The sequence below is a fragment of the Erythrolamprus reginae genome, chromosome 3 (genome assembly GCF_031021105.1).
Source record: "Erythrolamprus reginae isolate rEryReg1 chromosome 3, rEryReg1.hap1, whole genome shotgun sequence".
In the NCBI taxonomy this organism is placed as follows: domain Eukaryota; kingdom Metazoa; phylum Chordata; class Lepidosauria; order Squamata; family Dipsadidae; genus Erythrolamprus; species Erythrolamprus reginae.
In genome coordinates this window covers 26,366,488-26,380,413 of record NC_091952.1, presented here as the reverse complement: position 1 = coordinate 26,380,413, position 13,926 = coordinate 26,366,488, and the positions used below count along the sequence as shown (strand labels likewise).

The following is a 13,926-nucleotide window of genomic DNA, read 5'->3' as shown; positions in this document are numbered from 1 at the left end:
GGATGCCCTTGCAGAAAGCGTTATTTCTGCAGTAGGAGTTAACACTATCTTCTGGATTCATCCGGTCACCTTTTTTTTTGCAAAATAATTGTAATGGGGAAAACTTTATATACAGTACTTCAGGGATCACTGGGTTGTGCTTTGAGTTACTAGTGTGGATGAATGACAGAAAGTGCATTGTGATATTACAGTGCAAGGTATTTATGTGCATCCATCTGATGAGATGTCACCGTGAAAATACAGGTTTGTGCCAGAATCCCTATTTTGTTAGGGTTTTTAAAAATATCAATTTGCACTTATGATAAGAGATAGTGTTGAATCACTATCGCTATCCAATGATATTTACATAACTGTGTGAAACCAGTCTGAATTAAAGTTGAAGGTTGTACAAATTAAGAGAAAAATACACATAAGCAATAATATAGTTGTATGCATGTGGTATTTTTAAGGTACTGTAACCTTGTATTTGTGAAAGGGAGAAATTCTCAAATGCAATTCTGCTGATAGGGAATGCACTCTGCAGCACTGATTAGAATGCCATCCTCTCTTCAGTCCTGTTCCGGAATCATTGTGAATACAATGCTTTTTACATTCCTCAGTGCCTTTAATAATGGTCTTAAAAAGTTTATCTTTGCAACTGTTCTGTCAAAAGAATTATTTTACAAATCACAAATACATGTGGACAATATAGCCTGTTTCCCCCAAAATAAGACGTTTGGGCCCCAATTGGGCTTTTGAGTGTATGGCAAAGCCAAGTGCTTATTCCAGGGTTCAAAATATATGACAGGGTCTTATTTTCGGGGAAACATGGGCATAAGAATGTGGAAGGGGGACTGTTTGATTCTTAAAAGCACTGGAAATATTCAATGAAAGGCCAGCTTGATAGAGTAATACTGATGTTCCTTGCATCTGGCCATTTGAGCAATGATTGATTGACCGTAATTTCTGTGAATTTCATACAGGCAGAAAGTATTTGAGATCTGCAGATGGTAAGGACAATATGAAGGAATTAAATGATGGTTTATCAACCTAGATTTCAATCTCTTAAGTTTATCCATAATAGTTCAGAGGCAACAGCTGAACCTGGGGGGGGGGAGACATATTTGTTTCAGTGCAATCAAAATTCTGTTACATAAATGAAAAATGTGAGAGGCAATGCCACCTTTAATGTTTACATTATCTTCTTGCATCATACGTACAGAAGATGTAATTCTTAGATCAACTGACAGATTGATATGACCATTCTGCACAAAATACTTCAAAGTACACATGAGTAACAACATAAGTAAAATATTAACACATTATCCATCTCTTAAGTTGATACTGTAGCAGGACAAGTACTACTTGTTGCCAATAAGGGAGCAGAGACCACAATACCAAGAAAACATCCAACCACCCTTTTGGATATTTTAAGTGCTGTGTTACCTGAGGCCAAAGACAAATGATGAATATTTAGATAATTTCTAAGAACATCAAAGAGAGGCAAGTCCATTTTAGCATTTTAATACTGTGAACACTTGTTACATTTTTAAAGGGGCTTTTACTCTTGTCCCCTATATACTTCTTTCTAGACATGCTGAACTTCCACCAATCCCAACGAGCTAGATGGGGAAAGAGGTCCAATGCAATGGGAGAATATGTGGCTGGGGTAGTTTTTCCACCTGCTTTGTTCATCATACAAGTGAGCCTTAGCTCGACCTCAACACCTGTGATTAGTGGTCTGCAGATTCTGATCCAGGTTGTAACTCTTGAATGGCTCCTTGCTTGACTTACAACCTGTAGCCCATAGGTTCAGGGGTTCTACTAGTACCTACCTCCTCCGACATAGAGACACAGTCCTGAGAGTTGTTGGTCTCATTTTCTGTTTGCCTCTTGCTTAATCAAGGACCCTATTTATTAAGTGGGTTGAATTTTGCTGGCATCCCACTAAAGTTTATCATGGTTTGTTGAACGAACTAGTCTTGCTAATACAGAAGACTTAGAATAACACTGTCATTTTGAACGAACACTAATTGGCATACATTAAAATGAAATTTCATTGCAACAGCTCTTAATATACACTACATAAACATGGCAAAATAAATAAATACAATGAAAATTCGGGTGCTTTTCAATCATATCTAGAGAGATAAATGGGCTGCAATGAGTTAAAATGCTGAACAGCTGATTATTTTATGACCCAAGTTGATAAAAAGAAAAAAAAGTTAAACATAGGAGAAGGAGCAAAACCCAAAACTGGACCATCCAGTTAGAAAAACGTGGAAGATCAATGTGCAATTGCTCTGGTTTTTAAGGGGCTTTTTGTAATACGGTGTATTATGCCTACACGCACATGTATGACACAGTCACACGGAGCAGCTCACTGAATCGAGTTTAGGTCCTCAGTCCATTCGATCTTACAGGGTTCGCGTCTCTATATCACGTGACCCACTTCGATATCCCATCCCCAGTTTTTAGCCTGCCTTGATTTCTAACCACCTGCGCTTCGCTCTCCCCAACCTCCGCCTCGACCTGAAACGCTCTCCTTTGCCCGCGCCTGCGCACTTTTCTCCCCGCCGTCGGGCGTAATGGGCGTGGCCGAACTAGAGCGGCCCTTTTAGGCCGCCGTCGTCGTCTGTGGTTTCGCGGCAGTTCTTATGTGAGGCTGCCAGAGTGGCTTCGCGGAAGTCCTTCGGGGAAGATGGCGCTGGCCGGGGCCGGTGCTCGGTTGCCGGAGGGTGCGACCGGAGAGCGAGTGGACCCTCTTTCCCGCTTCACTTGCCCGGTGTGCCTGGAGGTATTTGAAAGCCCGGTGCGAGCGCCTTGCGGTCATATGTGAGTACGGAGAGTAGGCGGGAGCCAGGCCGCCTCAAGAGAGGTCGTGTGAGATAGCTGGGTAACCATGGCAACGGGAGAGTGGCGGGTCGGAAAGGAGGTTGAGTCGGGGAAACTCGCTTGTGGGAGGGACAAAATGGGTGGAAAAACTTTACCCCGGCCTAGTATTCTCCCAATACATGGACTTCAGTCCCCACCTTTAGCATTTTAGGCTTGCTGGCTGGGGTTGGTGGAAGTTCACCGGTCTAGGACAAGGGTAAGCAAAATTGGCTCTTCTATGACATGTGGACTTCAACTCCCAGAATTCCTGAACTAGCATGATTCGCCGAGGAATTCTGGGAGTTGAAGTCCACAAGTCATAAACGAGCCAACTTTGCCTGCTCCTGGTCTAGGAAGAGCTAGGCGGGGGGGTGGGGCGGCAAGTATTATAAAAAGCCCCTTAAAAGCCCAGAGCAATTTTACACTGAATCTATTGAACCTCTACGTTTTTCTAACCGGATGGTTTTGGTTTTGGTTTGGGCGCTCCTCCTATGTTTAGCTTTTTTCTTCTTTTTATCAACTTGGGTCAGAAAATAATCAGCTTGCAACCTTTTAACTCACTGCAGCCCATTTATCTCTCTTTACTGTAAAGCACCTGAACTTTCAAGAATTGCAGCCCGTTTAGTTGCCAGGGGCAGAGCTATGACTAATACTTATTTTCATAAAACGAAAGTGAAATGAACTTTGTGGGCAGAATCCAAGGGATGCCTTTGTGGCTAGGTAGGAGGGATGTTTTTTGCTCATGTGATCTTAAGCACTGCCAGTAATGTTTTGTTTTTAACCAGAATTTCTGTGCAAAAGTTTTAAAAGTGAAGGAGGTTCGGTCGTTGGGTCACTCCTAAAATTCTATAATTGACACCTTTTTAAAAAAAGATAAAAATAGATTAGAGAACAAAACCCTTGAATAAGTTGAGAGGCATTTCTTTCTGTTAGTTAATCAAATATGAGAAGGTGTAAATGTTTTGGTTTATCTGTTCATTATGCCTTTCAAAACCCATTCATTCAATAATAATAATAATAATAATAATAATTATTATTATTATTATTATTATTATTTATTAGATTTGTGTGCTGCCCCTCTCCGAAGACTACTTATTTTCTGTTTACATCTTGCTGAGAGTTAGGGTTAGCGTTAGCCATTGTTAGCCAATAGGAAGGAAAGATATAGCAAATAAATCTGCAGGAAGATAAATACAATTCATCTCTCTTGGGAGACAACGGTCCTAAGTCATATTTTTCAGTGCAGTTGTAACTTTAGTCACTAAATGGACTGTTGTAAATTGAGGGCTACCTGTAAGTTCATCCTTGTATATTCCTGAGAGGATTATGATGTGAATCTTTTAAAAAGGTGACATCAATTTTTACAGCTTTGGTAATGACCAGCTTCCAGTTGAGGTAAGGTACTGTTTTTTCTTTCACCTGTATGCAGTTTATTTCTTAATATGCCTACAGTAAGGTCATGGTCATAAATATTTTGGACATGATAGGTTGGAAACTACATCTTGTTTCAGGCCTTCCCAACTTGAACGCTGTATATTATCAAATATCATCAGCTATACATTAATATTTTGCTCAGAACTTTGTCTAATTCTGCAACAGAAACATTTTCTAAGATAACTTTCATCTTTATTGGTAATTTCTAAATTACATCCAAATGATATAACCTTAGGTACTTAGGACTTTAACATTCTCTTCTCTCACCTATAATTTGTTGTAAGGTGTTTTAGGTATACTGGGATTGTGGCATGTATTTTACCTTTCCGTACCTGGTTATTTTATTATATTCATTTGCAATGTTTTAACACTTATGACTTTGTAATTGTCTCTGAACCTGGTTACTGAGAGGATTAGAAGATAACCTTTATTGGAGTACCTGCATGGAAGTTTTACTTTAAACCCTGTTAGATATATGCATTCTTAATAAAGTTTATGCTGAGCTATTTTGTTTAAAAATATGGCTAAAAAACAGGATTCAATTCTTTCTATGTATAATACTATTTGTAACACAATTTCACCTTTGAACATATTTTTATCTTACAGTCCACACTACACAGTTACGTATACCACTCTCACTAATGAAACTGTTAGCAACTTTTCTGGATTCTTAAAATAATAATTGGTATAAGATTTTTTTTTCCCCATTTAAGATTATATTGTAATGCATTGATACATTGTTGAAGTATGCTTATCAATTATTTTAGTTTATTGGGGGAGTGGAAGGGAATTAGTATATGCCTGCATTTTTAATCAATAAAATTCATATATAATTTTTTTTCTGTGTTAGCTTTTGCACGCCATGCATTCAAGAATGTCTTAAACCTAAAAAGCCTGTTTGTGGAGTTTGCCGCAGTACCCTGTCTAATGGCAGCAGAGCTCTGGACTTGGAAAAGCAAATTGAAATGACAGAGGCTACTTGCAATGGCTGCAATCAAAAAGTATGAAAAACTGAGCTGTGTTTATTGCTACCTACATAGAATGAATATAGATGCAAATAAATATACTGATACTCTGTCTTGATAAGCAATTATTGTTGTTAACAAATTCAAAAAAAGGTTGTGGGATGGGGAAATGTTTGAAAGAAATTCCAAAAGGAGACTTAATTTCTTCTATTCACTCTACTAAAGCATTGGAAATAATAATTTGCAGAGCATATCATAAGACCAATCAGTTATATAAACAAGATAGAATTAACAAACCTTGCCACAACACACAGTTGTTCCTTGCCAAAACCACTGTGACAGTGATGAAACTATATGCAAATCCTCCTCATGTCACTTTTCACTGTTTTTTTTAAAATGAAATGCTCATAGAAAGTTTTGGTCTAATGTGCCCTTAGCTATGTTTTTTTTAATAACTTAATATGAAATGTATGTCAATGTGACATTTTTGAAGAATCATGAAAATGACCTTAGAAGACATTTCATCCAAATCCTGACTTAATTACAGCATCTCTGACAGAATGCTCTATTTGAAAACCTTCATTGAAAATTAATAAACTTAATATGTCAGCTTTTTTCCAATAATAGTTTATGCAGTCAAAAGTTTGTTCTCATATGTAGCATGAACAAACTCCCTTGGATTTATTTTTTTGTCTCATAATTCTGGTTCTGCCTTCTTGACAATGGAGACTGTCCATTACTTTTCTAGATGTCAGCTAATTTTCAGATACTGTACTTGAAGATTGCTGACCTATACTGTATTGCCTTAGCTGGCTCTTCCCAATTTCTTTAACTGCACTTTATAGCAGGGGTCTCCAGCCTTGGCATCTTTAAGGCTTGTGGACTTCAGCTCCCAGAATTCCTCAGCTGGCTATGGAATTCTAGGAGTTGAAGTCCACAAGTATAAAAGTTGCCAAGTTTGGAGATCCCTGCTTTGTGTGACTTTATTTTCAGATTCTTTACCATCTTTGAGCTTGTTTCTTTTTGTTACAATCTTTTTCAAGTTGTGATGCCCAGAAACATGCTGGTGTTTTTGTTTTTTTTTGGGGGGGGGGGGGTGTTCCCTCCAAAGCAGCTGATAGAAGTTGATACTATTGTGGCTGTTTAGAATTACATCTTACTCCATGAAGCTACCATTGTAAAAAGAGTTTTGCAATTAAAAGTTCAGTTAATAAATTTCAGTTCAGGAAATAACAGAGTCACACTTAATATGCTCTACCCTAATCTATGAACTTTGTGGAAATTCATAGCTTATCCAGCTACTGTATATACGATATCAGTAATATTGATTCAGTGTCTAATGCAAATTTTAGAAATATGCCTATACATACCTGTATTTCTAAAGTTATAAATGTAAGTATATGGCATTGAATATTGGTAATATATTGAGATACGGTGAATATCTTAGTTTTTACTTGTAAATATTAATATTCTCTGAAAAAAATTGATAGATCAAAAGTTGCTTAAATATTTTTAAAGCAAATTACATATGGAAAATTCAGTGGGGATTATGTGATTTGGGAGTTATTTCCTGCTTTCTGGGCACAGAAGTATTTTTTAATAGTTTTTTATTGAAATTCTTTAAAAACATACATAAACGAAACAACACAACAATACCAATTAAAGAAAAAAAGTGTTAATAGCAAGCAGACATAATGAAAACTGGAGAACATTAAAACATTAACATGTACCACAATTTTGTTGACACTCACTTAGAACATGCTACGTTATTATTGAGATCCCTTTACAGTGCAAATTTAAATCAGATAAGTTGAAGTTATACTTCAGGTTTAAGTTAAGGAACATAAGAGAGTAAAGGAATGTAAAGAGACAGGAGTGAAAGGAATGTAAGAACAGAAGGGGAAGAAGAGAGGGGGTATGTAGGAAATAAAAAATGGAATTAAGGGATGCCCAAAGCAGCCTCAATGGTATAAAATATAATGATTGTATTAATGAAATAGAAAATATGTATTGTATTATTATTGAGAAAATAAAATGGTATATTTGTAGTGTAAATATGTGAAAAAAATGTATCAAAATGTGACTACTTTGTTATATTTTCTGTACAGATGAATCTCTCAAAACTGCGAAGTCATGCAGCTACTTGTTCGAAGTACCAGAATTACATAATGGAAGGTGTTAAAGCTGTGACTAAAGAACCATTGCTGAATACCAGGTAATCTTAGTGAATTACAGCATGCCTGTTTAGAAAGTTTAAATTGTGTGCTAGTATTTATCTTGAACAAATGACTAGAGAGAAATCTGCTGTACGGGATATTTGTTTCTTCTTTTTCCCCATCTGAACCCTTACTGCCAACCACTCTTCGTTTGAATAGCAACAAAAGATGGGAAGTGGTTTGATGATTGCATTTCTGATTTATGGCCAAAATTCCCTCCCAAACTTGCTACCTTGAAATTCATGGCCTACTTGCTGTTTTTTCCTTTGAAAGTTTTATACAAGACCTTTAGGTTTAATATTGAAAATGTCACTCCAAAAAACTCTCTAATTTTTAACACCTGTAATCCAGAATTCTATGTAAGGTATGAGTTAATTGCTTTTGTGAGCAACTTGATAAATTTTATATAGCCATTGCTCAGTTTTAAGGCTTTTTCTGTATCAGGCTCACATGTGGGAGTGGGAGAACGATAAAGCTGCTTGTGAAAGACTTCTGACCATAATTACTATCAGTCTTCTTTCTCAGACAAGTTAACTGTTGCTATGATCAAACTAAAAAACACTAATCTTATACAGCAGTGGAAAAAGCTTTTGATGTATTCACCAATTGTTCTTGAATATTTTGTTTTATGTCCTTTTTAAAAAAATGTAAAGGCCTTTTTTTCCTGTGTTCCTGCAGGGGTGTCCCCAACAGATTTACATTTCCTTGCCCTTATTGTAGTGAAAAGAACCTGGACCAAGAAGGACTCGTAGAACACTGCAAAAGCTATCACAGCACCGATACAAAGCGAGTGGTAATTGATGTTTTTTTTCTTGGCATAGTCTAGTTCAGTGATGAGGAATCCACAGGTTGCATTTGGTCCCCCAGCATCACATTTGTGCTCCCTAAAGTTCATTAGTGTTAAAAAGTTCAACCTTTTTTGCTTTGGGGTACTCTAAGAAGTGAAACAGTTGCCTTAAATTTTGCAAAGATCAAGCCAACATTTTAAGATTTGGTGGGGTTAAGTGACAGAATTGCAGTGAGCAGCCTTGTAAGTTTTTAAGGTGCCCGTTTTCACCCTTAAAAACCCATACATCAAAGAACAGATTTTTTTTTTTTAATGACACCTTTCACCAATCGTGTCATATACAGGCCAAATACCAGAGTGTAGTTTCCTAGGAAAAATTATGCATTAGAGAAAATGATGGTATTGTCTCAAAGGCTTTCTAGAGTTATGTTTGTCTTTTTAATGATAAGGCTTGTTTTTTTTAAACCACATAGAAAATATTCAAACTTTTGAAGCCTTTCACACAGGGGATTAATAATCTCAGAGCAAAATTTTAATTCTTGAAAAAGGAATTCAGAACCCTAAATATATTGACAAAGCAGCAACATGATTTACTAAATATGTTGATCTTTATTTCAAGAATCATTTAGGAAATTGCCCACCCAAATACTTATTTGGGATATTCAATTAGATGAGAGAAGACATTCATAATATATTTGTGCCTGGTGAAAATGAATGAGAAATCTATAAAATTTACAGTTCAGGAAGGGAATTTTTTGAGGACTCTAGAAAGCTCATTTTCTTTTGGACTACATTTGTTTCTCCATTTTAGGAGTAGTTGTTGAATTAATATTGGGAGAATGTAGCACTACTTTCAAGAACAGAACCTTTAATCTAAGGAACTTCTATAGCCGCTTTGCTGATAGACATGGTTTAGAATGCATGGCAATGAGATACTACAAAAACTGATGGGTAATTTTTTGCCAACTTTTCCAGGTTTGCCCAATCTGTGTATCAATGCCCTGGGGAGATCCACACTACAGAAGTGCTAACTTCATGGAACATCTTCAGCGACGCCATCAGTTTTCATATGATACGTTTGTGGTAAGTTATAATTGGGTTATTCGTCTATTGTACAAAAACCTAGAGCAGCATAATATTTTTTAATAATTTCTGATTAGTCTTGTTCTACGAATTTCAAAATAGACTGCTTTTTAAAAAAATATGGCTTGTCATAATTCATTCAGTATAAAAAGCAGCTGGGGAGCTAGGCCCTGAGTCTTTCTAAACTTTTATTTAGATATCAAGTTGATGACAGAAGCTCAGGTAAAGCATCTGTTCTTTTGTTTGTCTTTCATGCTATTCCAGCCAAACCTCCTTTGAGCAGCTGTGATCTGTCCCTGGATTAGGCAAAATTGGTCCAGTGATGCATACTTATGTCTTCTGTATTTAGGATTATGATGCTGATGAAGATGATATGATGGCCCAAGTCCTATTGCGCTCCTTGAGGGATCAATGAAAAAAGCAAGAAGTATTCTTAATACTTAGCTTCCATTGGTGAGAAAAGATCACAGACATGACTTCCTCCAAGATACTTTGGCACACATAAACTTAAGCTGAAGACTCTCCCATGGTTCTTATTCCTGTCTTCATATTTCTAATTTTGTTTTTTTTCTAATGGACTTTCTGTTGAAGTTCATCTTCTCCAAGGTTCGTTTTTTAAAAACTCCTTTCTGGATATTTTTTTAAAAATATCTGTTTCAGATCTGAATGCTTGCAGTCATAAGACTACAAATATTTCTAATGTATTAGCACCTTTATTTTAATTAGTGGTATTATAATGTTTGACATGGATCATCAGAAGCCCAGGTTTCCTAAATATTGCAAACTCTGGTTATTAGATTCAGACCTCAGTCCAGATACAGGATTTCATTTCTAATAAATTGGGAATCTGATACCTACTTTTACAAAGCTAGATTTGGCATCAGCCTTCAGCAATACAGCCATCCCTCCCCCCCTGTTAAAGACGGTGTTTATCTTAATATATATTTTGACGCTGAACATTTATACAGAGTTGAGATAGAGACTATGAAGAGATCATTGTATCCTTCCTGGTTGAAGAATTATTCAAGTTCATATTTCATTTCCAGCTTCCTAAAGCTGACTACATCTTTATATATTTCTACCTCTATGCCTAGAATTCAGAACAATCTGATAGCAACAATGGTACAGACTTTAACATCTGGTTCTTTAGGTATAACAAATATTAAAGCCTCTTATGTTTTGTGAAAACTCTGCTTCTGTCTAATGCAGAAATTTGTTCGTTCATAAGTGAGGCTTCCATGCAGACCATGGATATTTCATTTACTTAACAAATCATGCCATACAAATTGCTACATCCTGAATTCAGAGGCTGCTACGAATTCTTGTCATACAGGTTATTTCCAGTTCTGATTCTGGTCTTGAATTTTTGAAGATGATTGATTTTATTTTGCTCAAGTGTTGATTGAGGCCAAATCTGGCAAACAGGGATAATATCAACTAGTCCTGATATGTATGTTTTCAGTAGGAAATGAAAGTATTTGTAAAGATCTGTGTCTTTACAATGGAGTTAGACTGACTATATATACACCTGGGAGTCCTGGTCTTAAGACAAAATGTGTGTACATACTTCTTCACTGTCTACAGAGAAGTTGCAGGTGGATTTCTACTCCATCGTGTTTACTGAGAGTACTAATAAATGGAAATAAGATTGCTGTGGTGAAGTGACTTACAAGATTTTCTCGGACATGGTGATTACTTTTGAATGTATTACAGCGTTCGGAGATTAGTCCCCAGTAATTTAAAATTTTAATTTTAGGGTGGCACAAGCAAGACATGTTCTGAAATTACAATGCCCACAAGAGGCAAATACTATAAGACCTGAGGTAGATAATGGATGCTTTTGTTACATAATTAAATGCATTCAATGGCAGCTTTTTGCACTAAGTAGATGTGATGCTGACCTTGAGTGTACATTGGCCAGGAAAAGATTGATTCGTACACATTTGGCTGAGGATTCATGTGGTATTGATCTGAAGTTTAAATGTCTATGTGAGAAAGTCCTTCTGGAAGATGATTCCTTTAAATTTAGTTGTTGGCCTAGAGCCAGTGATGACATAGCATATCTGGCATGGGTGTCTTGATTTAACTGCCAATTGCTCATGCTGCCTTCTGGACAGAATTGTTTAATTTATGCTTCAGCACTGACTAATAAGTCTTTGGTGGCGAGGATTTGGGGAATTTCCACTGGATCATTTAGTGATTGTTCTGATGAAGTAGACCAAGAAATAAAGAGTGCCTGGGTTATCATTGGCCTTCTTCAAGTTACCTCTTCCAACAGCTGACCTTTGTGCACTCCTACCCATCTTGGAATGACCCCTGAAGGAACCAGAAGGGGAAAATGACCACATATAGATGCTCCAAAGTGCCTTCTGCATGCATGTGAGCTCCTTGGCCCCAGGCCATTGCCTTTCAGTATTCTAACAAGTAGAAATGTTTCTGCCAGTCACTTGCTGAATTCACAAGACACAAGGTATCCTAATGCTTGAAAGTACCCCCTCCCCCATTCTAAGTGCACTTCTAGTGTTTTAACAAGAATTTTAGAAGTTCAGATTTGTCTTTTAAATAAATTGATTTAGTTGATAAAATGTACAGAAGTTTTGTTCCTTGTTATAGAAATTCCAAAGCTGTCATTTGAACTAGATTAATAAACTGAATAGTAAATTGCATTCTCCCAGTTTTTGCCCTATCTCTTCTGTTTACTGTGAAGTGATGCTGGCATATAATGGGGTTGAATTAATCAATTATTTTAAACTAAATCTATTTCAGCATTGCCCCACTTATATGCATTCCACAGTGCAGCTGCAAAGTGGATCAGCATAAGTTAGATTGTTGGTATGGATGAAACCTAGACTTCAGCAGAACAATTCATTGAATTCATACCTGAACTAACGGATGCATTAAGGATATGGAGTGACGTATCATTTTCTGCAGAAACTATGCTCACACACAACACTTTTCTCAGCCTCTCATTGGGAAAATGCCACAAGGTTGAGAGGGATGCAATTTTGTGAGCAATGGTTCAAGCTAATTGGTTTTAACAGGGCTTTCTAGGAAATGGTCTTCCAAAACAGATGGAAAAATGGATGGCAGGGCTTTTGTAGAGTTCAGTTATTTTTCCTAGGTGGATTTTTTTTTTGTCTCTTGAGAACTGCAAGTGTTCTCTCCAAGAATCCACAAAGTTAATTGTTTGGAGGAATCTGACAAATCTGAAAGAATGTGGCATCATGTGACTGGGAAATGCTGGCTATTAAAATTATTCTCCCTTTGTCATTCTTTGTTTCACCACATCATCCCTATTGTACTTCCTGTTGTCTTTTCCAATTCTGTAGAAAGTAAAGGTTCTGAAATTTGTCTCCCTATTCAGAAATGGACAGTAAATAACAAAAAGAATGTATGTAGCTCAGAGCTGAAACGGAGAGTCCTTGGTGCTCTCTGAGCTTGGTTGGTTTTTGGGCAGACACCTTATTATCCAAACTAGGTAACAACATCAAGTTCTACCAAAAAAAATCCCTATGTACAAATGTTGGGTGGAAACTTCCTTTCTAGTGGAAGACGTTTTCAAACTTTCTCAAGGTTAAATCCACCCTCAGTAATAATAATAGCATCACTACCAACCCATCTAATCATCCCCAAGATTGAAGTTTCCTCATATTCTTTTCCTCTGTTTAATGGGAAATTGAGGCTCCATGAAGAGTGTAGGCCTATGGAGATATTGTTGTACAATGATAGAATATCACAGGCATTCCTAGATAGTGTTTTACCTTCACTGAAGTTATTTGGGAGAAGTACATTCATCAACTTTTAATGAGAAATTGTACTGCTTAATTGCACATTCTATAACTGCTAGAAAGAACTGGCCAGGCTTCTCATTTAGCATAATTCATAATTGGAACTTGGCTGTATTGTTCATATTTCAATGTGTGTCTGATTTTATAGCCACAACCCTTCAAATTTCCAGGACATTTATGATGTTCAGATTAGATTCCCATCTTCCAGTAAGCAAGTGGCAAAAGGAGATGCCCGGACTGAAATTTGATGAGCATTGATGTATCCATTCCATTGGTATAGGCAGCTCCTTCACCCTTTGTGTTCTGAATCTGGAGGCATTCTAGAGCACCAATGCAGAAGATTAGCGGAAGAAGAGAAAGTGCAATAATAATTGAAACCTGCCTCTGGATTTACTCCATGATGTTAAGGCCTATTTGTGTAATTTATATAAAAATGGCATTTATTGCAATAAACAGTGTTCATCACATACCATGACAATAAAAATATTAAGATACCACAAGTTTTTTCTTCTTCTATGGTTGCCATTTTTTGAACCTGTCTCTTATTCCATTGTCATATTTAAAATATATTAACATCTGGACAGAAGAGTTCTGAGTTGCAATTCTCAAGAATTGTAGTTGTCAGTTGTATGGTATTTTGTGTGTTATGGTTGTTGTCTTCTTAGCATTGTGTTTGTTCAATTTGTTTAATAAAATAGATGTCCCAAAAAGACATTTAACCACAGCTGCAGTCAGTCCTACATTATGGATCATGCTGATAAATATTTTAATCATCCTTTCTTGATTTTTTTCCTTTTATT

At 36.6% G+C, this 13,926-nt stretch overlaps 1 protein-coding gene across 1 annotated transcript; it reads left to right on the top strand.

The window, feature by feature from the left end:
* The first annotated feature begins 2,556 nt into the window (after positions 1-2,556).
* RNF114 (ring finger protein 114) lies at positions 2,557-13,626 on the top strand. The gene is made up of 6 exons (XM_070744634.1): positions 2,557-2,814; positions 5,138-5,288; positions 7,361-7,467; positions 8,147-8,261; positions 9,231-9,338; positions 9,688-13,626. Exons 1-6 carry the CDS (start codon positions 2,681-2,683, stop codon positions 9,751-9,753), a joined length of 681 nt encoding a protein of 226 aa, XP_070600735.1. The 5' UTR covers positions 2,557-2,680; the 3' UTR covers positions 9,754-13,626.
* The last annotated feature ends 300 nt before the right edge of the window (positions 13,627-13,926 follow it).